The 24,514-nt window shown below is 43.0% G+C and overlaps 1 protein-coding gene across 1 annotated transcript in view; it reads right to left on the bottom strand.

Annotated features, from left to right (window-relative positions):
• The window catches only part of LOC109279813 (AT-rich interactive domain-containing protein 5B-like), a 38,854-nt gene extending 15,814 nt beyond the window's left edge, over positions 1-23,040 (bottom strand). Inside the window, exons 1-2 of the mRNA XM_019474912.1 lie at positions 22,945-23,040; positions 20,096-20,321 (exon numbers count right to left, since the gene is read on the bottom strand). Of these exons, the coding sequence (XP_019330457.1) occupies positions 20,096-20,321; positions 22,945-23,040 (322 nt within the window). The remainder of the gene's footprint in view (positions 1-20,095; positions 20,322-22,944) is intronic.
• Positions 23,041-24,514: the final 1,474 nt, after the last annotated feature.

The following is a 24,514-nucleotide window of genomic DNA, read 5'->3' as shown; positions in this document are numbered from 1 at the left end:
GATCCTCATTTTCTAGCGGAAATAATTACTCTATTCTATCATTTTCTGCTTACCATCAACCTACACCCCCCTCCTCGTGTAGGCACTGGGTTGTGGTAGGTTTGAGGCTGGACCCAGAAAAGTTTCAGATTTTTTCCTGTCTTTAAAGGCCATACCAAGGAGGCATATTCTGACCCAAAAGTGGCTTTAAGAAGGGAGCTATAAATATTCTTGTGTCGTACTTCATGAAATTCAATCCATCGTGATGGATATTTCTGTTATAACATTATTACATGCCTAAACTCAATTGTATAATTGGATAGGGCCAGAAACAATAAGCTGGCATTGCTTTGTCACAGCATACTACAGCTTTAAGATACCTGTAATCATAAATCAACATAATTATTTGAAGTTCTGTCACGAAGCAGAACAGGAAAAGAAAAATTAAAATAAACTAGCTGGTAAAGAATCTCATTTTACCTTCTAGAGACTGAAAGTTTTTACTGGTTTTGAGTCTCACCACCACTACAACTGGGAAAGTCTTTCTCCTTCCTAGGTTGCCTTGAAAGGCACCTTCTCCAGAAAGATTTTGCTTCCTTACAGCTTTCCAACACAACCAGCAAGGCTGCACTGAGGAATCCCGCAACTCCATAGTACAACGGATGCATCTGCATTGCAGCCATTGAGACCAGGGTAACGGGGAGCCAGGGCTGAGAAGAGACAAAGCGATCTAAGCCCCCCGCAGCCAGCCGAATGCCTCATGGGCCACAGGTTCAGGGGCCAACTATCGGCCGTTGCTGCTGGCGCAGTCGGTCATGCTGGAAGCCCTGGAGGGAGACTGAAGTCCCTCCTTGCTGTGGAAGCAGTCAACTGAGCATTTTTAATCCCCGCTTGTGAAATATTTTCCTACTCATCCACACAAAATAATTTACTAACTCCTCCCTGACCTCTCTGCGCTTCTTACCTCACCACAGTCAGGATCAAAAGTAACCAACCCTTTCTTGCTCTTTTTCTACCCCCAGGACCTATAAGCAAGAGCCGGGGGGCAGCTTTGACAGCCAGCCCCTGGATTTGAGGAGAGTTTGCTGCCTGTTGGTTTATTTTTAATTATTGCTAAGCAACTGCCATTGGGAGCTGGCTCTCGGGAGACCATCGCCCAGCTGAAGCAGAGGACCAAGCAGAGGTGAGCACACGTGCCCTCCAGTGCCTCCCCCCAGCATATGAAAACACCATGGAGTGCTCTGGGACAGACTGTTTTGTGTTACTGTAAGAGGCAAAAGCACTGACGGTGGCTGAGGCATTTCTTCCCTCACCTACAGTTACACAACAGTTCTCCAAATCTCATCTCCACCTACCTTCCAGCCATGCAGAGCTGCATGCTCACTGGAGGCACTGGGCTACAGCATGACTGAAGTTAATATTAAAACAGGGATTCCTCCTACAGCTTCACTGAAAAAAAACCATTCCATTCACAGGGACAGAGATCTCCAAGAACCTTCTTGTTCTGGTTTTCTTGCTGCTATTACATTTTTTAAAAAAATCTCTTTTTCTCCCTACTTTTTCTTTTGATCTTTGTAGGTCTCAAACAATATATTTTATTACTTCTGATACTTATGTGAAGAATGTTAAGTCTTTCATTAAGATACTCTTTTGGCCAAGTGCTTTATGGGTATCAGAGCTCAGCAACACATACAGTTGTGTATAAACACACATGCACACATATATATACTTGCAGTTTCATCATAGATAACTACATGTATATACACACACAATAAAGGATACAATTACTGTAACATGATTAAAAACCTTACTTTCTCATATTCTCAACTTTTGTTCTTGGACACTGTGACATCATAAATTGGAGAAGTAGCTAAAAATAGGTAAGACTTGAATTTATTCGGTCAAAGAGAAAGAAAACCCCCTTCTCTTTCAATAGATCTAAACAAGCAAAAAAGGGGGGGAACAAACAGATTTGAGGTGGAAGAGGCAAGTCAACTCAAGCTCAGCAAGAATTTCTAAAAGATAAAAACAAGTATAAATAAAAAGAGCAGATATAAATAGGTGATGTGAACAATTCTTGAGAACAAAAAAGCATTTGATATCATCAGAGTTGGTGTCACAGGGTGGCTATTAACCGGCATAAACATTCATTTTCAGTCCCACTGAGTCACCTAGAAAAGCTGGCTCTCAAATAATGAGGCTGATGGAGCCTGAGATCCAGTTCTACTTTTCTTTACTCCAACTTGGAACTGTTGCACAATTATGATACAGAACGTCAGGATACGATAAACAGAACTGAAAAAGGGAAAGAAAACAATTTTTTCCCCTACAAGTCAGGTTCAGTGCTTTTGCCTATTAAAGTAACCAAATATGTTTCTCTCTGAAATCAAAGCCAAAAGGCAGCATGCCAGGCACAGTTAACAGATAAATCAATGTTCCCGAAGGGCGGGCTTTTTTGTTTTGGGGGGTTTCTGCCTGACAACAATCTTGCAGCAAGCAAACAGAACACCCACCACACATCTTGTCAATCTACTCTCATGAAACGGGGAAGGAAACGTGAATACTTTTGAAGATCTAGGCACTGTTTGGAAAAACTTCATGTTCTAACCGCCCTGTCAAAGGTCATGGTTTTCTTAACTACGAAGTCTGCAGCTATTGTAAAGCCCACTACATATAATGTGTAATTGCAATTAATTTATCACTAAGGTCATTGTATACTAGCTGGGAGTTTGTAAACAAGAATGAATCACAGGTTTCATTTTTGTGTCCCTTTCAAACTGGAAGACCTAATAGTTTCCTGTTCCAACATACAAAATAGTATTGCTTCTATAAACCTACTTGGGTCTCCTTGCCAGCAGTTTCCATTTAATTAAACTGACAGCAGAACAGGGCCCTTGCTAATGTGATCCAGACCAGTTTGCCTTCAATGTAAATTTTCAGGCATGAAATTACATCTGAAACAGACACAATAATCCCTCTATATCTTAGTCATAAGTTTAATCTATACTAAAATAACATTTTCTTTGTCTATATTGAAGTCTGTTTTAGAATTCAGCAATCTTTTCTTCTTTTCCCAGTTGAAGTTCAGGGAATTATTCAACTTCCATTCACCTTACAGTCAATTCAGAATTTTCTTCTTGCCTGTAATTTATACATTCATTGTTGGTTTCTAGGTCACGGGTAGCAAAATGATCTTGCATGTGAGAAACCAGATTCGGTACCTGCTTCAAACTTTCACTTTCTGGAAACGAAATAGGCTGGTAACACTATAAAACTAGTTCACAGCTGCTTAAAGCAATCTAACTTACCTAAGCTATCAGCCTGATTTTTCACACAGATCCTCGGGGTCAACTAGCTGTAAAGAAGAAAACTGATGAGATTTATAGGTACCTTCAATAAAAGGAAGGTGGGGTTGTTTGTTTGTTTAATGACCCATAACATTTAACTCTCATCTAGTCATTCTCTGATGTACGAATTCCTACAATGCCCAGGAAGAACAGAATATGCAAAAGAATAGTTACTTATTGCACAGTAATCACAATGTTCATGATGAGCAACTCAATAAATTGCAGGGTGCATTTATGCCAGATGCAAGTGAGATGGGAATTTCTGAGAGACGCAAAGCATTTTGTTCCTGGCCCACAGTCTGCCTCCTCCTGCACCAGCACCATGACAAGCCCAGGGATGCTACAGCCCCCCTGCAATTCAAGCCTGCAATATCAGAGGGCTTTGAAGAACAGGGAAGGACGGTATCCAGAGAGAAAAGTCACAATTAGTAGGGGAAGGGCAAATAACCAATCTTTTCTTACTCAAGCCAGTGTGTGCCACAGCGGGGTCCTCACTGTGACTGCCAAGCCACACCTTTCCACTTGATAGGACGAAAAAGCTTTATCTCTGTCAGTTAAACAGTGATTGAAAAAACGCTCTCCCAAACACCTGACCTCTCAGCCAAGTGTTGTCCAGGAACAATACTGGAGAAGCTGCTCTTATTTGCTGCTCTGGATTCCTGATACTGCAAGAGTACATCACCTGAGCTCTGCTGCAGCAGGTCTCCAAGCTCAGTGGGAATTATACAACACTTAACCAGCAAGACGTAATGATACATCAGGACATTCATTTTGAGACACTGTGGCAGGATGGCCTGAGCTTCAGAGTGCCCAGCAGTGACTGTCACCTCAACATTTTGATCCTGGAAAAGAAAATCAAGTCTACTATGTATAATTACATTTCTTCTGATGCCAGCCATGTAGGTAAACTAATTGTTTTAAAAGGAAAGCTTGAAGCCATTCTGAAGACAGATTTTAGGTGAAGTTTTAGCACCACCAAGTCTTCACAAAAAACTGTATAGATGAGTTCAGATATAGGTGTACCCGAAGCTCTTGTCTTCTGGCCAGTGACAGATGAGGTGGCATAAGAGAAGGAGTTGCAAAGGAACCTGTGAAAAAAAGGAATGAAAGGACAGCCTGCTCCAAGAGCATGGCATCTTTGCTATCCTCAGTAGTCCTGGCCATCTCGCATTGCCAATGTCAAAAACTGCTTCCATTTAGATGAGTAATTCTTGTTTCTTGTTTATGTTCTTGTGCTCAACACCTGCATTTTCTGACCACAGAGGGAGCTGTCAACAGCTGTCAGGACAGTACCCATAAGGTACCTGTTATCCCTACAAGTTTGCAAATAGGGGAAGCAATGGCAGGGATTTACTATAGCTCTGTTGCTGGTACCATGACACCTCTGCATCTTAGGTAGAGATATCAAAATGGTTCCTGCACCAAATGAAACTGAGGATTCACTCTGGTATAAATCTGGTCTCTGTGTTCAGGCTGTCACACACAAGAGGGCTTCTGGGCTTTAGAGTCAGCAGTCACTGGCATGGAACTGGTGTCATTTCATCTGGTGAAAGGGAATGCACAGGAGAAAAAGTTGTTGCTGTAGCTACTCCTCCAAGGAGCCTGGTGTCCTATTTTGGTTTGGGCAATCTGGCTAGTGAACTGACTGGGAAATGGAGATGGGAGGAAATTCTTATGGATAGCTGGGGCAAAGATCTCAGTGAGGCACACACAAAACTCCAGTCTTACATGCAGTCCTCACAGACACACTCTGAAGGAAAAGGAGCAAAAAAATTGAAACTGCAGTCCCATTTTTTCTATGAACACCATCCCATTCTGTCATGTCTTGATAACCTTCAGTGATGAAGTGCCCTGTCAGTCACATCAAGCTCACCTGTGAGACTATGTCACCACCTGTGACACTCAGTATATTGTGGGACTGGGCCCACTTTTGCCTCCTGAGAGCTTGTGCTTCAGCTGGAGATGCTATGACCATAAGAAGCAAAAGTGACAAAACTGCAAAAACAAGAGAAAACTGAACCACAGCATATTTTCCAAGTTTCTACTCACCCAACCAAACATTTGCAAAACCTTAGTTACATGTCCAATTAAAAATACCTGCTGCTCAAGAAACGTTACATGACTTTAAGTAAGAAATTTGTCACATGCCCAGTGAGGTATAAATGATGCTTTTAGACAAATGCACTCAAAATGTTTTCAGAGCCTGAACAATAAAATTTCCCAGCACTGTTGTCACAATCTTCCTCTTCAAATAAGAACTTTAATTGCATTGTTTTCCTAAAAAGTAGAAAGTTAAGTGCTTATTTAAAAAAACCAGCCATACACTAAGTAGTCTGACATTAAGACAATGGTCAGTCATTAGCGTGATCAGAAATCATTACAGGTCTTTCTGGCAACTGCTGTTCTGCTGTACTGTTCATGAGGGTCTCTTGTTCTAGAAGCAACACTCAACAAGTATTCTCCTGGTAAAAAGTATGTCAGCCTTTTCTTACTGTTATATTGACTTTGTCTACAAGGTGATGAAGAAAAAGTGGTCTAATACAGAATAGCAGCCTTTCTTCATCTCTGCCCATTAAGAATCAGCTCCCTGTGCTTCCCCAAGCCGACAGAGGTTGCAAAAAGGTACTGCTTTGTGCAAACACCATACACAACTGGCCAGAAATGAGGGAATGTCTTTTCATATTAACTTATATGGATTTGCTGATACGTCTGATCAGTTAGAAGTCTCTCAACGAGGCAGAGAATCTACCAAAAGAGTTTCTGCTGCAGAGGGTGAAAAATGCTCCTATTCCATTTGTGCAAATATGCTGGGCTCATGTTATCAAACACATGAATTCCTGTCCACACTCTCTCCATCTCTCCTGCGCACCCTGCCATCAAAATAGCAGGGACAAAATTGGCCTCATTTCCTGTATATTTCATATAGACCTAAACGTTCTTAAGTATGTTGTCAGGGAATATATTTTAAGGCTGCTACGCTCACATCTGATCTCCTACTCTATGCTTTTAAGATATTAAATGGGCTTTAGCCAATAAATCACATTTTGTGCCCTGGAATCACATGGTATCTGAAATCACCAAAGGCTAAATCCTGGGCCATTCACATTCATTATATACAAGTCAGAAGACCCAGGACTAAAAAACAAAGTAAAAACTGAGCACACAACCTTCCCTGTAGGGAAAGCTAACAAAACACCCCAAACCACACACACCAAAAAACCCAAATGGCAAGGTATAGAAGCAGCCCTTATTGCTACCTCCAGCAATCCTCATCCCTGCTCCCATTCCAGCGTTGTACCACCCCTCTCGCTCCACCACAGGAGCATCAAAGCTGGAGATCGTGGCAGAGTATGGCCTCAGCACTGACCTTCTCACATGTCCTAGGCTAGTCTGAAGCCTACAGAAAACAGTACTGACCACCCAAAACCCGAGTGGGATGATTATCCTGGAGGCTCTTTTCCTGTTGAGGGATATAATAGCTGAGTAGGAAAACTAAAACAACTCTCTCGAAATTTTTCACGAGGGTACACAGGATCCGATTTTCCTGCCACTCACATTGCTGCAAGGTTTGCTACTGAGCATCACAGCAGCAAGCCTAAGCCCATGATACAACACTGAATAATTACCACAAGAAAAAGAAATGCTCCTTCAAGCTCTCCCTACCTGAGCTGGAAGGCTCCCCTAAGGGAAGAGCGCAGCAGGCAGCTGATGGGGCTGAACACCTCTCAAGGGAGCAAGACCCCTGTACTCGTTCAAGCTGACCAGTCCACTGAAATACCAGGAGCCTCCCACACACAAAAACTACAGGATCTTATCTTTGATGTTTTACAATAGCACAAAGAAAACATATAAAACACATTCAAGAAACATTGTGGGAAATGCGCCAGCATTTTTAAGGAACGTTCCCTTTGGACATGAAGCCTTTTTTAGCCAAACCACTACGATTTTGCTTTAGTGACTCATACGAATGGATTGTGGATTAAGGTTTAAAAATGGGGTATTTTCTCTTCTGCTCCTAGGTTCACCTCAAGACATGTGAGTGAAAAAATAGCAGTAAGAATATTAGGCTGGACTTACATTCACCAACAGACACTAAATAGGGATCTACTAAATTTGTATACATATAATTAAAAAAATAGCAGTAAGAATATTAGGCTGGACTTACATTCACCAACAGACACTAAATAGGGATCTACTAAATTTGTAAAGCTTAGCTGAAGTTTCAAATATATAATTCTGAAAACGCAATTCCTCCTGAAGTCAGGCTGGGCAAGGATCATAAAACTATGAAAAGATACTTTGTCCCTAAAGATTGCAAGAAGCTAATCATTAGCCACCCGTTTATGGTGTTTTTACCTTTTTATTACATTATTCTGATATTTTTCCTTCGCAGGGACCTACTCCTTATTTCTACCATATGGGTAAAAAAAAAAGATCCACTGCCTCTAGGCAAAGTGTTTTTAAAGACAAAGACATTTGTCGGATTAAAAACAAACATACAAACAAAGTGTACATAAATTTGTGTTTGACTACTGTTGGACATCTGGAATGGCACACATTTTCTCTGGAAAATTTTTCTTCGGAAAATTTTTCTTCCAGTTTCTTATACAAATGACAATAAAATATGTACCCAGCAGCAAATTGAGAGAACTAAATTTAAAACGCACTTTCAGACCACTCTTTCATTTTTTTCTTTTTAACTTCTCCTTTCCAAGGCGAGAGGGGAGGAGGGAGCTTGTACCGATGTTTTGAAGTACTGTAAGTTCTTTTGCCTTTTAACAGAAATATGTAAACAAGGTGTATGACTGTAGGGTAATGTTCTAGTCACAAAGCATTCAAGAGCCAGAGTGAAGCTATTTAAAGAATGGAGTATTCAATTCCTGAGGCCAGATGCTAGCATAAATATGAAACTATGCTCACACTGCAGATTAAATTATTTTTACTTTCTGCATTTGAACTGCCAAAATTATTTGGGTTCCTTTTTTTTTTAACTGTACCACAGAATTTATGGGGCCACATTTTTATGTATCTGAACAGAGGATTAAAAACACAAGTGTAAAAGGACTTTTTCAGCTATTTTCTCTGTGCAACAGAACTAGCAGCATATAGTGACAAACACTGTCACAAATAAGGGTCATTCAGGGAGTAAGAAAACTGAAAATAAAAACAGAGCTGAAACATTCGAGATTCTTGAAATAGATTTTTATAGTACCTTATCATTTAATTTTCATCCCACAAAGCTTTTAATCTGGAAATACTCAGTGTGAAAGAAAAGTGGAGACTGTGGTTTTAAAATAATTAGAGAGAAAAATATGCATTAAGATTGCATTACACCCTGTCTACTGGGTTTGCCATGAAAGCTCACACACATATTGCTAAGAATATCAAGTTAAAGTCACTAGTAATTAACTAAAACAAATAATCAATAATCCCATGACCTTGCCATAGCAAAAACATGCACGAATTCAAGAGAGAAAGACAATGAAATAAACTGGCAGTGACTGAAGCAAACCCAAGCTCAGTGACTAGCTGGGTGAGGACCCATCACTGACACACGCTAAAGCCTACAAGTCACCTACAAGGCTGCCAAGGACAACCCCTCTTGCTGATGACCACTTCACTGTTGTTATTTTTTTAGTCCTGTAATTATCTTCTCTTTGCTTCATCAGCTGACAAGGATGGAAGGTCCAGGACGTATCTCAAGGACGTGATTCATCTGCTGATATCAGGGGGTTAGTCTACCGAGACACCAAAAGTAAAACTGGAATCACGTGAAGGGACGTCAACCAAGCCCTTCCCACTGCGAATACCACAAATGCCCTGGAAGGCCTGGATGTACAGTCAGGAGCATAAACCTGCGAGAAGGATGAGCAGAAAGACTGCAGCTTGGTCAGTTGAGAGACCTCCTGCAACACTAAGGAATGTGGAATTACTGAGCAGACTTGCTCTGCACCACACTGAACATGCATATTTTGCCGATGATTTACAAGAAGGATGAGGCCAGTAACACTGTGCAGCTGGCTGGGGGAAGATGCTAGGAGGGAAAGGGGTCCTGCAGCACCAGGGCTGTAACCCATCTAATATTAAGATGTGTGAACCGACACGAAGTACCTGCGGAGACTCTGTCACCGCCCCAATTCAGGAAGGCAGGGGACACCAGGCTTAATTACGAACAGGTGACGTGGGACATGCTGAAAGCTGAACATGCTCTTGAATATCACGTCAGGTTCTGCCCCCGTTCCTAATTAACTGTTCTTATCAGGCACGGATCTGGTATCACAACAGCAAAGCCTCTTTTCGGTGGACAGGCTGACAATCCCAGCCTTCCCTGGGTATTTACAACACGCTTTTAAAATGCATTAGCCTGCACTTTGAAGAAACCTGGGACCAGAACATCTGGGCTTTGGTTGTTTTGTTTCTCAGTAATAAAAAGTGAAAAAAAAGATGCAGCTGTGGACAAAATGTTCAGGAACAGAGCAGCTACCTTGTCGTCCTTTACCTATTTTCCCTCCACCAGCCTCGCTCACAGGAGCAGAACAGGACATGGGGGAACTTGGAGGAGGACAAGAGGGAATGTTTCCCACCTTTTTCTTAAATTAGATTTTCGATTTGTTATCGGATCTTTGAATTGTACAACACGTGGGGATCTATTCCACTCATGACGCACATGCATAACTCCCCTTGGCACTAATGGGAATGACGAACGTGTTGTGAGAGGAGAATTGCCCCCGAAAACTGCAGGAGTGTGAACAAGGTTGTAAATATATCTCAAGGTTCTGGTAACATTAGAAACCAGCCTAGTGAATTTCTCATGGTTTATTATGATATCACCAAATCCCCTCTATGTATTTATAGCCTTGTAATTCACAATTATTCTGGGTCCATAAATGTTTTTGGCATCTGAATGTAGAACTGATACTATTATTTCACATATTATGGTACTGTCCGTGAATGCTAAATTTATTCCAGCAGAGACTCCTGGAGTTCATTCATCAGATATTTTATGCTACTGTTCTTTTAATGATTCATTTATCCTTAGTAATATTTGTATTCTGAAGTGTGGCGTCTCCAGACGACAGCACAATGCTCTGCTGAATTATCTTTTTCTTTCACAGCATAACAAAGTAGAGCACAGTCAAATTGAAGATGGCCTTTAGTACACTGTCAGAACAATACTGCTTACCAAGCATATCCAGACACATTTCTCAAACCACATGTAATGCTCTGGCTGCCAACATGCTCATAAAGTCATTAACCGGCATCTTAAAATGAGGGTGTGATACATATATTTAAATGTTTAGGAAAATCAAATGTGTGCTCTTGTAGAAGCTTATTTTGAATTTCAGCTTCTACATACATAAATTATGCAGCAGTGCGCAGATGTAAAAATTCACCTTGATTTTTCACAAGCTGCTAAAATATACTCCTGCTAAAATAATACACATTATCTATCACTAACAAAAGCTTCTTTACGGTGTTAACTGTTTGTCCTTCACAATGTAACAGAGCAAGAGAGATCCAGGCTGAAAAGCTACAGTGCTGAGGATTCATTTTTACAAGCAAATTATTATTAGCAGTAAAATTAAGGAGGAACTTATTTTACATGGTACAGATTTTACTAAATGAAGTAAATAAAGGTTATGCCACAATGCTCTCCAATACAAAACCTACCCATTAAGTTACAATTCATACTGTTACATTTTTTAAATATATGTTTTCTCTACCACCCACTCCCACAAACTGCACTCCAATTTATACATATACTAGGTTTAACCCTTCCCTTCCCAAACACCCTCATCTATGAACGGTCTCATCATGCAAGGATCATCAAGCCAGCAAAGACAAGCATGAACCAAATTAACCAAAAGAGATTAAGCAGTCAGAGTATTGACACCAAGGGTCTTAAAACTCAGTTTAACAAGGGCAAGGATGCCAGAACCACAGTCTTCTCCTGTGTACCCATACAGCCCGTTTTGGTGCTCACAAAGGTGACACACAATGCTGTGGGAGATCCACAGGCTGCCCACATTGGGAAGGCAGGTTTGCTACTGCCCACTCAGCCGCTGGAGCCAAGCCCCTTCCCACACTCTTGCCCAACACCTTCCTTTTCTTTCCAGCCTACCCATCTCCCACCTTCCCTTGCCTGCCCAAGCAAAGCTCCACCTCGGCAAGCTGAGGGCCCATCACCTCCTGTTGCCAAGGTCCGCATAAATGCTGACATGACCATTCACCCCACACAGCTTGGGGCGTAGCCCAGCTTTTGCTCCTGTGTGCCTCTGTCCTAGCAAATGATTTTGTGAAAAGAGGAGAAGGGGGAGAAAAAGCAAGTCTCCTCCTTCAATTTCAGATGCACAAAGGATGCTTTCTCTGACAAACTCCCATGGCACAAGATGGGTCATCTATAAGAAGATGAATGTTGTATCTCTAGAGAACAAGTACTAGCCTTTCTGCAACACGGCAGTCAGAACTGAACAGATATTTAGGAAGACAGATGATGACAGGCCAGGCACACAGCAGTGCACCTGTAAACAAAAGACAAGACGTCCTTCTGGGCACAGGAGTAACAGAGCAACTCAGAAGAGCAACTTGGAAGGAAGGTGGTGAGTAAGTTGGGTCTGGCTTTTCTCCTCCCCCTCCGGAAGGGAACTGACACCCAGATCTGGCTATGGTGTCAACAGCACCCACAGAAGAGCCTGAGCGTCTCAGCACAGCAGCACAGGTCACAAGCCAGAATGATTCATGAGCTGGTATGAAGACAGCTTCGACTTGATTAACGGAGCACTCAGAGTCAAAGATGACTGCAGGACTCCAAGTCCTGGGCTCCAGCGGCACAGAATTAGAGCACAGGAAAGCAGCCAGGCAGGAAAAAGAGGACATCCTAGGGCCCACCCAACTATACCACAACATTATATAGGTGCTTGGTTTACAGATCTTGGTACTCAGCCAATTTTTGGCTGGCTGCGTGGAAAGGATACAATGCAGGAAAAAGGCGTCAATAATCTATCAGGGACCAACAGTTCTAACCAGCAACTATGGCACAAAGAGGAGACCGCTGATCACCTCCCTCCACGGTGCTGGGCAAGGGAAGCGCAGGGACACAAAACAATAGATGTCCCAAACTGGGTCCCCCTGGGACCCAGAAACAATATGGGCAGGGACGGAAGCTAGAGGGAAGGCTGGGGAGGAAAACAGCACCCTCTAAACCCAAAAGTTAAAAAAGAAAAAAAAAGAAAAAAAAGAAGGCAGACATTGAGATAAAGTCAGATTCAGAGCACAGCAGCGCTGCACCAGGAGGCACACGTTTCCAGTTACTGGAACAAAACCTCATGGTCAGTAAGAATTAAATGCAAGATCCAACAGTGACTAGAAGGGAAAAAATCCTGGAGAGCAGACACATGTGGGTTATTACACAGCCTGGCAAGGTCAATCTCAGTGCTAAAAACAGACAAAAATAAAAAAAGCCGTCAAACATTTTTAAAGGGACGCTGTCCCACACTGGCCGCTTTGACACCATCTGTGAATGGTCCTTATTTTTTATCTACTTATTTTGTAATTATGTAGGCTACTCCTGTTCCAACTAGAGGCTGCAACAAAACTCTTATTGATGGTGCAAACTGCTGCAACTTCGGCTTTAGGAGAACGTGGGGCAGTTCCCTCCAGCTTCACAAGCCAATAAAATTTAACTCTTCCTCCTCTCTTGTTTTGCAGCAGTGATTCCTTCCCTGATGTTTCTGAATAGACCAGAACTGCAATTGCAAATGGCTGTGCTTTACACCAACGACAAAGTGCCCTGTCATACCAATACATAATTGAAAACGCTGACACAGTGACAACTGCTATCAGCACAATTCTGATAATCATGTCAGCTTGCTCCTGCTGCAGGAACCGGTGGGGGTGGGGAACAGGCCCTGTGGTTTAGGGGCTACCTAGAGAGAAGTTATGTGGGATTTTGTTTACATTTCTTTGCAGATCTTCCGCATTTCAAAGAACAAAATACCCACCTCCTCAATTCCCAGGGGCAACGCTACCACCCCCTTTTATAAGAGCTCAAAGGTGGGTCAAAGTTTGAGAAGAAATCCGAATTTTATCTCTTTGATAAGGCATGCTTGAAGTTTGAGATGTGTGGTGTTAAAACTCCTTTCAAGAGCCACAAATAGATGAGGCTCAACACAATCCAGTAGCAAATGAAAGGCTTCCATAGCCAGCGCTGCATATTAAAATGTTTTTGTCACCCCCATATGCTTCCTCTGTAATGAAGTAGGCTGTCCCCAGAGAAAGGAAGAAATTAACAGCACTTAAATCATCCCAGCATTGCTCGGGCAAACATGTGGCCTTGGAAAGGACCAGGTGGCTATAGACAATCTCCCAAGGACCCTGCCAACCTCCTCCCAGGGAGGCTGGGGAAGGTGCAGCGGAGAGCAGCAGTGGCTCAAGAGAGAGGGGCAAGTAAGGAGGGGGAGCCCCAAAGCGCTACTGGAGATAGGGTCACCTCCAGGAGAAAATATGTCATTATCACAGGATTATTGGGGGTACACCGCACCTAACAACAGCATCACCTTTCAGCATTCAAAAGGCAGCCAGCAACTGAAGTCAACAAGCCAACAAGTATTAGTAATCTTAAACCAACTGGTTGACAAATAATAAAAATAAACATTTATCTTGCCCTCTTCACGCAAGACCAGACAAAATTGTGTGTCTGCTCAGCACCTCAGGTTATCTCCGATCCCAAACATGTTAACACTAAAGGTAAGCAGTAATTAAACTGAAAGAAGATGTACAACCAAAGAAAGCCTTCCTGCTGCACGGCCTCTCTGAAGAGCAACTCCAACAGTGCTGCTCCACAGCCTGCCAGTGCTCTCGTTCAGCTGCAGCAGTGCCGGCATGTGCTAGGAGCTGCACAAACACAGAAGAAAATGCCAGGCCACAGTCCTTTTCCCCAAGGGAGCCATCCTCCTCCATTCAGGCTCCATGGAGCACAACAGACAAGTCATCTAATAGCCTCATCTATGGCAAAAGAGCTGTATCAATTGGGCTGGTTAAAATGAGTTAGAGAGGTCACTCTGACCCACGAGACGAAAAACAACATACGGTGCACAAGGGCAGAGAGGGGAAAATGGGATAATGGGACACTTACAGGAGCTTTATCAAGATCAAAATGGCATTCAGCTAGGGCGATGGGGACAGGAAGACACAAGGAAGAGGCAAAAAGTGCAGACAAACAGGGAAGGAGGGGAGGGGAAGAGAGTTAGAGGCATGACTTAGGCACAAAATATCCAAAGTAGCTGTACTCTGAATAGCTAACAATTAGTTGGTCAGAAAATTAGTGCATCAAGTTAAGCCAGGCAAGCCTGAACTCAGCAGCACGCGACAAACAATGAAAAAGGAGAGTCGGCATCAGTTCAGAAGTCACCGCAAGTGTCTGAGCACACTACAGCTGCAGATTATCAGTTTCGATGATATTATAGCTTGACTACATTACAACTTGATAATCTTCATCTGGAGAACTCATGCCTGTTGCAAGGCCACTGGTAAGTGAAATCAGAAGGGCTGTGCCACAGTCCAGTGCCTGCAGGGCCGGGCACTGTGGCTGCCTGGGCACTGAGGGGTCGGCAAGTGAGCCGACCTGCAAGATAGCTCATCCCTGCTCTGCTTTTCCTTCCAAACTCACTGCAATCTGCTGCAGATCGGCCAATTTATACGGCAACGCAAGATCGGATGAGGAGCTGGGATCTCCCAGATGAAGCTATGCAAATTATCAGACTGGTAAAGAAGAGAAGGAAATGAGAGGATGGGCCAGTCCTGCGGCGTCCAGCCCCTGCCTGGCAAGCTCCGTTGGAGGGTTCAAAAGAGCGAAGTAGGAAACAACTGCTGTAAAACCACCTATGGACTGGAAAAGGGTGACTGCTAAAATATAAACCCTCAGCTAGAAGTAGGACTTGATTTTCCTGGATTTCAGAGAGAACACAGATCCAGATTCTACGCTCCCAAATGCATGACTGTGGGGAATGAAAGACAGGACAGGACTGACTGCTAAATTTGACCCAAACAAACAAGCAATAACTGCAGCAAAAAATCCTTCAGTAAGCACTGGAACTTGCTCATCCCCATTACTAACTCTGCCAGTGCAGGTACGGGAGTGCCCAGCACACGGCAACCTCAACCATCCATTTTGGCATGATAAAGACTCCTAAAGGACGGATAAAAAGAGTGGCAATGACAGTTTGGGGACCAAACCCAGAGCTCTGTCATGACAGACTCGCAAGCCAGAGGGATGCAGATTGCCTGGTCGGGGCAGCAGCGGCTCCCACCTCCCTGGCCTGGCGCAGGCACAGGGGCCATTTGTTCCTCGGCTAAACCCAGGCAGCGCTGCAGCCCAGCCTAAACCAAACCAACAGAGCCACCGAGCACTAAATTCAGTCATTTCCCCCTCAGCCTCTTCTCTCAATTTCAGCTCTGACTCCTCTATCTTTTATTTCTTTTTCTAAAGACACATTTAGAGATGAAACCATTCATAACTGCCTATCCACAGACAGTTTGTGGCAGCATAATTGACAATGAGTCTGCTGCAAAAATGAAAATGCTGTTTTAATAACCTTGGCCTAAAATACATTCTGTTGTATGCCTCAAAGGGTTTCAATAAAAAGTCAACCTGTAGAGACATATTTTCTTGGCTTAAACAACAATCCAAAGCATATAAATGTAGTCCAACTATAATGACATATTTATAGGCCAATAAAGCTTACACTGCAGCTTTCATACTTCACTTAAAGGAAGTCTGTAAGAAGCAGTGTTATATAAAATAATTTGAATTTTTTTCAAACTATAGCCCAAGGAATACAAATATGCAACTTTGCCATATTTAACCAATAGTGTTTACATTGCTTAGTTGCTAAAAATTTTGCAAAATGAAATAATTCCTCATTTGGTGACTTCCCACTGGTTTACCAAATATGGGTATACAAGTCCATTTATTACAAAGAAAAATCCCCTAAATAATTCTAAAGACAAAAATAAATAACTAGCGGCCTTAGTAGTGAATGATTTAATCAGACCAATTCTTCTGGAAAAACAGGTTCTCATGTTCATTATGAATAATGCATTCCTGAGCAACTCTATTTTTATATGCTGCATTGTTGTTATTCTTTATTTTTCTCAACATTTGAAAGAAATATTCAGAAAGCTATAAATAGTCTTACGACATAAACTGCTAGCATTCAGTATTGACATATTTGTAGAAAGGGACAGAATGTATAACATAAATACCTCAACAGGCAGAAAGAAATAATTCTTAAAAATCATTTTTGCAGGCTGAAATCTTGAAGCTCACACAAAAAAATGCCATTGCTAGATCTCTTATTTAATACAGTCCTAAGGAAAAGTTCTGCATAATTCACTAGTGATAAAAACAATGGCATTTTACACAAAAAGAACAGTTTCTGCAGAAAAGAAAGGCAAAGAGAAAAGAAAAAGAAAAAATAAGAAAGAAGAAAAAAGAGACGAGGGAAAAAAGAGAAGAAAAGAGAAAAAAAGGGAAGAGAAAAAAGAGAGAACAAAAAAGGAGACAGAACTACTGAATTTGAATTAGGGTCAACTTTCAATTATAGGTGCATGGTTTCTCTGGGTTGTGGATTAACCAGGTGTTGCCTTAGTTTTGGCTAAGCAAGTGCCACAGAGCTATGGTACAGGCTATACGCTGCTCACACAAGGCCCCACTTTGCCTGGTTATTGTTTAAAGCTGCCCTGCTCCCAGCAGCAACATGTTTAATTAAGTATGTTTGCACAGTGCCACTTCTGTGGTTCTGTATCAGTCATGTTTTCATTTCATCCGGGTTATTTTATCCTTCACCACTCCTGGGTAGTGTGTGAAAACTGATTTTGTTTCTTCTGTAAAGTTTTTTTGAGCTCTTTGGTAGGGATATAATTTCCTATTACCTTCTACAGCTCGCTTCAAAAACATCTAGTAGGAAAAATTTCAGAATCTACTCACTTTTATGGGATTTTTCTGTAATGGAAACATGCCATTTCATAGGAAAAAGGGGGTCCAGGAGATCAGCTGGTTTATCTAGGCCTTTTCAACACCTGGTTCAGCAACTTCCTCATCTACAGCCAGGGTTAAACGTGGGCATCGCTACAGACTTATGCATGGCCTGCCAGGCTAGCACAAGAAGGGATTTGTTCCCTTCAAGTGCAAGTTCTGTACAAAGCGGTCTGCCCCATCACAGCCACCCCACTCTGCTCCGTGGGGAAGCCCTCCATGAAACATCCTCATGGGCACAGCACTGAGTATCTGATTAGGAGGGGAACCATGCTGTGGTGGTGGGAAACGGCGGAGATCACCTCTCCATTTGGGCTGATTAGCCTTGCTAATATAGCTGTGCTGATGCTCTCACCTGAGGACCTTTGCATGACAGTGCACCGTGCTCCCTTACCGTTTACAACCCTATTTTAAGAGAAAAACTACCCCATCCCATTGTGCTGGAGACTTACTGCAGAAGTTATTGCTAGTAAATCTTTGATCACTGTGGCTGAGCATTGCTCTGTTGGCAAGATGCTGAGTATTGGAAAAGGTCTGTGGGCACACGTCGTAACAGGCACTAAACCTGCCATTTTGACAGCAGAGAAGATACAACACCGGCAGCTCAAATCTCTATGCCTTGGACACTGCATGTTACGCTACTGCCTTTGCCTACAGCTAGGGAGACAACAATTCCCAGAGCGCAATGTCAACCTTGACCAACCACTCAGAATGAGAGAACACCTGGTGGGTGTTAAGCCTCCATCCCATAGTTAAGCCAAACACCAGAGCTCATGGGTTGCCTACAGCACACAACCAAATATGGCTGCTTCACAAGCAATGAAGATCACTGTGTTTCTAAGTTTTTCTCAGATCCGGGAAGCAAAATATGCTTAAATTCTTGGGTCTTTCAGATAGTAAAAAAATCACCTTAGTACTAGATTTAAGAAATTTCTTTGATTGCCTTTCATAGGCTAGATCAGTTGTCTGTATCAACATGCCTAATCAGCTATAGGTCTTCTTGAACCTTTGGTTTCACTCCCACCAACCAGTCATGATGAAGAAAAAGGCAATCAGAATCAAACATTAGTCAAAATACCCTTTTCTACTGAAAAAAAAGACCCAACAATAAAGCCAAAGCCACGAACTGAAAATAAGCAACATCAGAATGTGGGTTATCAAAATTATACCATATAGTTTGCATTCCATAAGCATTTTCAGTATAACCCCTACTTTCAAAGGCTTAACGTGCAACTATAAGCTTTAGGCTTAAAGATAATTTTCTTTGGCTCCTAGGGTAGATAATAGCAATTTCATAACTTACCACAAGGGTTTTTTTGTTTTTTAAAAACAAAACCAAGAAAACATTAACACACAAAAGTTCTGTCCGAAAAACATTAAGATTCTTCTGATACAACAAACAAATGCAAATAAATGTAGTGCGTAAAGAAGATGCCAGGGCAATAGCAGAGAAAATTACTGCATGTAATTATGAACCAGAAGAAACCACACAGAAAAGCAAACGAAAAGAGAAAGAATTGCACAGGTTATTTTTCTTCCTGGAGATGTAATGAAAAATAAGATCAACTTCCAATTGTACTTTAATCTTCCAACCTACATATCTAATGGTGAAATGCAAGACTGACAAAATCACTTCACCATTTGGTAAGACCAGAAAAATGAGATGCAGAACATAAATCCTCCAAGACAGATCTTCAGCTTAGTGTAATTTGGCTTCGATGCCAACACAGTCATGCCATTATAAAACTGAACTTGGCCCTGCCTCTCCTGTTCACGTAGGTACAAAAGCATTTCCTCACATGCATCAGCCTTAGCTTTTAATTTCTTACCTTTCCACGCATTATGGCCTAAATTTGATGCTCTTCAAACTTGGAACATTTGTTAAAAGCTTGGTACAACAGAGAAATGTCCCTGGGATGCACTTCAAAATGCCGTCTCTGACAACTATTACGCATCCAAGGTCCTAATACCACAAACAGGCACGTTTACCAACAGGAGACTCATCTCCCTCGGACCTTGGGCCCCCACCACGGATTTTAGAGGTGTGAGTGTCTGAGCACCAAAGCAGTCCCACGGCTGCAAGCCCGTCTGCAACCATCCAAAGTAGCAGAGCTACCGTTTCCCTCCCTAAAAACGGACAGGTCTATCTGGAGGCAACAGCAGGGTGCTTGCGGGGGGCCTACGCTGTATAGTAACATAAAGCTCACAAGGAAACGCTGTAGAAGGCTACGGAAGGGACATCTCCCTACCAAACGAGACACAAAGCTGACCGTACGGAGACAGAACAAGCACCAGAAGCAGGTGACAATCCTGTGCTTCTGGAAGATGGGATGTGAGAAGTGAAAGGCCTTTGCTCTCCCCCACCTGTTGGAGGAGGCCTTGGGAAGATGTGTCAGGCTCCTCTCCCCACGATGCACAGCTCTGACCTGATCCCCCGGTCTGCAGAGCCCCAGGGAGAGCCCTTGACAATTACTTGTGCGCGCATCTGCAGGGTTTGAGCCTTAGTGCTCAGGGACACGTCTACGGAGCAGACAGGTATCATAGAGTTACCCCACGCTAATCTCGAAGGAGCCTGCGATGAGCTCACCCCACCACCACCTCATCACCACACCTCCGCCCGAAGCACAGACATACCTTGGGAATCGGTGATGGCTTGGCAGGATCAGGCTCATCTGCCTTTGAAAGACGCTCACCCACGGGCCCCTCCCCAGAGGAGAAAGTAAGGGATACTCACCAAGGTCAGCCTTTTCCTTCAGGATGTCTTTGAAGTTCAAGCCGCTGTTGAGCGTGGATTGTCTGTATCTCGTCAAGGCCTCCTTCTGCCCATTCTTCCCCACATCCATCGGCTTGACCGGCTCAGCCCGGAAACCACACTTCCACTTGGAGAAATCGGACTGTGCCCATTTTGCCAAGTCCTCAAGCTTCACAGTAACTTTCTCTGAAACAGCAATAACTTCATCCTGCAAGAAGCGGTCAAATGAGAATACGACACGTCATGCGGGGCTCCATGGTGACTGATAAACCTGTAACGCCACCCCCCCACAGGCTATTGGAAAAGCCTATCTTGCTGCTGGCAGATTAATTTTTCTGTAATACAGAATAGCTAGTATTTAATTTATTCCTCCTGACACCTAAGTGGAAGTATTAGTTGTTTACTCGAAGCAAATACACATGATCTAAAGACAATTTCTAGGACCAAGGCAATGATCCTAAAAGGCATTTGAAATGCAGGTTGCCAAATCACATTCTGTATAACCCAAAGCCTTGAGGGAAAGTTTGTTTTTTAGGTGCAATTAGCTGCAAATGTAAAAATTCATGGCTGGATGACTAATGGTTATAGCTAGTCCTGAAATAAATGGACTAAGTAAATCGCAGATTCTTGGAACTCTGACTCACCAGAAAATTCCTGTGTTTATGGTACATTTTCCCTTGGCTTATACACAAATATTGAATTTAACTTTTGTCCTAAAAATTAAATAAAACTGTGATGTAATCCCAAAAGAAATACTACATAAATGTTATGTGCTTCCCACGAAAAGAAACTTGCACATTCTCATGTTTCTTAAAACCTTTTTCAAGATCAGAACTGTAATTTTTTTTTTCCCTTCTTAAACATACATTCTAAGAAAAGCACTTAAACTTAGTTTAGCCTCCAGAACATATACTCGAATTAAACAGCTCTAATTGCTGAATTTTATCCTTCCAGGAAACAATCAACTCCTCTCAGTCATGATGAATAAGCAGAATGTTTTATAGCTGACTCCACTGAGCAAATGCTCAAGAAAGACTCAAAAAAATAAACAAACATACACACATATCCAGCAAGATACACTCTAGATTTTTTAGTTAAAACAGCAGAAATAATTTATGTTGTAATGAGAGCTGGTTGCACACCACACCTTGCACACTGCACATTTCTAGTGCTAAATAAGGTTACAGGTTCTTGAAATAAATAAACCAGAATCCAATTTTTCTCTCAAATAAACACAAGTATTTGCAAAGGGGAGAGAAATTCTTTGAGTTATTAAACAAAGAGAAAAGCACGATTGATTCTCTCTGTGTGGGTTTTTTTTTTCCACTGAACACATTCCTCAGGAAATAAAATACTGCTCAATAGGAAAAAAAAAGCTTTATTGTGATAAGTTACACACAATACAAAACCTGAAGTATCTCTAGTAAAAAAGCAGATCTGATATTCCACTCCCCCTTATATAATACAAAATCGTTTTATAAGCAGGCACCTTCATTACATTTAGTGCAATAACAAATATTTGGTCAGAAACGAAGGGCATGCTTATAAGCTAAGCAAGCTTGTAATAAAATCTTTTCCTTTAACATTGCACAGCATAAGAGCTTCCACCGAACAACAAACAATACCAGTGATGTTTTAAATCTCCGTTTATGACAAACATCAATACTTTGTAAACAAGCGTCAGGTACTACAAAGTACAATTTCAATGGATGGTTTCACCCAATTTCATTACACCATCCACTTGAAATAAAAAAGCTGTAGTTGCTATGCATTTTATAGCTATATATATATTTAAAAAGATCAGCCTGCCTGCAGACAGTCTCAGCAATTTCTGGATGAAGTCCTCTTTTAGGATGTTGAATACCATCACCAGCTACTACACAATTTCTAATATTCAACATTAGAGAAATCTATTTAGCAGCAGTTTTAAAAAAAAACTGACTTGGAGATCAGACGTGTTTTTGGTTAAAATATTATTTTCCAAATAGCTCTCATGATCAAATGATTATGATTTCAATTACTAGTTTCTTCATATCCTTTCCAAGAACTGGTATGACTAATTTTGGCTGGCATACAAAGTAAGCTGAGCAGACAATTTATTAACCAAAAGAAAAGTACAATCACTATTACATCATCAATGAATAAACTTGTTTTCGAGAATACAACCTTCGCACACACGCACATGATGTGTACACAGGAAAAAAAAAAAGGGAAGGAAAAAAAAAAACCCAAAAAACCCCTACTGTAACAAGGGTGAAGCGATGCCAGTGCACTCACTGGCTCTGCCCAGGCTGCCATGGAGCGGGAACCGGAGAGGCAGGAGCAGGGGGAGAGGTGGCTTTTGGGAGGCAGGGGAGAGCACACCCCAGCCATATGCTTTCTGTGGCAGCGGCACAGCCGTGGCCATGAAAACACATGGTGTTTAGCATCCCCACACTGATGTGAGGGGCCAGGAAAACACCCTGCAAAAAGACCATCGTGTGCTCACCTCAGCCCTTCACAAAATGGCACTGGGACTCTAAATACAGCCGCCATGGTGCAAAGGGGCACCCAGAATGGCACCACAGAGCAGCTGAGCACACAAGTGGAGTGCATGAATATAAAATATAAAAGAAATTCAGGCTGTCACTGTGCCATGACTGAGGTTGTGGGTCAAACCCCCCATGCAGGTGGTGCTAGGCGATGGCCCCTTGTCGGGGCTGCCCTGTCACCCCTGCAGCAGCTGTGTCCCCAAGGGCACCTGGTCCCCGTCACCCCTGTGGCAGCCACATCCCTAAGGGCGCCAGGCTGGCCCCCAAATCGGCTGGGATAGCCTGAGGAGGGCAGCTGACCGCAGGCCTCGTGCTGACGGCTGCTAGGCTGGGCCTTGTGCTATCGCCGAGCAATGGCAACACCCGCCTCATGGCTGTCGGGCCAAGAGGACCCATCTTGCACCTGATGTAACTGCAGCTCCACTGCCATCAACCCCCCTGGAAGCCAGAGCTAATGTTCCTAACATTAAAGACACTGCTGTGAGGTTTTGGGGTTGCCCCGAAGGAAGCGGGGCCGAGGCCGGGCCTGGCCTGCAGAGGTGACAGCCGCAGGACGAGCCCCTCGTGACAGAGGCCGGGTGGCGCTGCCTCTCCAGTGCCCGGGAGCGCCTAGCCATCCTCCACACCAGCACTGGCCTCGTGTCCTCCCTTTGTACCGCTAGTGATCACCACGGCTGCACCAGGGAAACACGGCCAACTTCACTTTTAGCCAGAAAATGGAAAAATCACCCTATATATTTCAGGGCCTGCCTTGGGTTGCCCTGCCCTACACACAGTGGGACTGGGTAGACCTGCTCTCTCTCGCCGCTCATTTTTTGAGCTCTTGCTCATTTTCGGCCCAATTCAGAGACAACCGGCCATGTTGTCTCCAACTCCCCACACACCACAGCGGTCATGGGTCGGACCGCAGTCCTCCTTCGAGTGCCGCTGCCAGTGCCGATCCTGCCAGCTAGGGACTGCATCTCCAGAGACACTTTCACCCCAGCGCCTCATCATACGAACATTGCCAGGCAGCAAAACATGGCAGGTAGCTTCAGCCCCTTCTTTCTGATGAGCCCGAGTCACCGGCAGCTTCCAGAGAGGCTGTCTTCCCCACATCTTGGCAGTTTGCTAACACAAGAGGTCATCTGCCCCAACGCCACCCAAACAGAGGTCACCCAACTATTTCATCAGCTCTGGGATTTCGATGTGCCTTGCCAAGCTTTCACACATCCTTAAGCAACCTTTCCAAGTGCTCAGACCCAAACTATGAGTCGTGAGCGGGTTTATTATTTTTTTGGAGCAGCAGGTGACAAAGGGTCCCTCTCCTGTTTTTGTTAAGCAAAAATGTCTCACAGCCCTGTGTCACAACAAAAGTTGCTTCAGGACCTGCAGGGCTCTGCCAGCCAGAGGAGCCCCCGTAGCCATTCGGTATCAACTGCTGCGCACCTACTGCCGCAGCCCTTCTAGAGAAACCCTTTCAACGAGATGACAAAGGAATACAGATGTTGAATAAATAAAAACCAGGTACACGGTGACACATGACTAACAAACCTTTAGAAGATTAAAGAAATCTGCTGTATAACCTTCATGTCATTCATAATTATATCTCTGTGTAAACATGAAAAACCACCCACGTCGCATACAGTGCATACATATATCTATACAAAAATCAACTCATCGTGTATTAGCTATGCTCTGAAGTGATATGTTTATGAGGTCTCCATTGCGTGGTTAAGTCTTTAATTGCAGTTTTTTCCTGCTACAGCAAGATGAGCTTTGCAGGAGGAACAGCCAGTGCTGATTTCAGCTCTGCTCAGGAATGAGATTTATCTCAGATGTGCCTTTTCGGACGCTGACCGACCAACGGCAACACTTTTCCCAGCCACAA

The sequence above is a fragment of the Aptenodytes forsteri genome, unplaced genomic scaffold (genome assembly GCF_000699145.1).
Source record: "Aptenodytes forsteri isolate BGI_AS27 unplaced genomic scaffold, ASM69914v1 Scaffold349, whole genome shotgun sequence".
Classification (NCBI taxonomy): Eukaryota; Metazoa; Chordata; class Aves; order Sphenisciformes; family Spheniscidae; genus Aptenodytes; species Aptenodytes forsteri.
The sequence above is the reverse complement of the archived record's forward strand: the minus strand, read 5'-3'. Positions and strand labels throughout refer to the sequence as shown.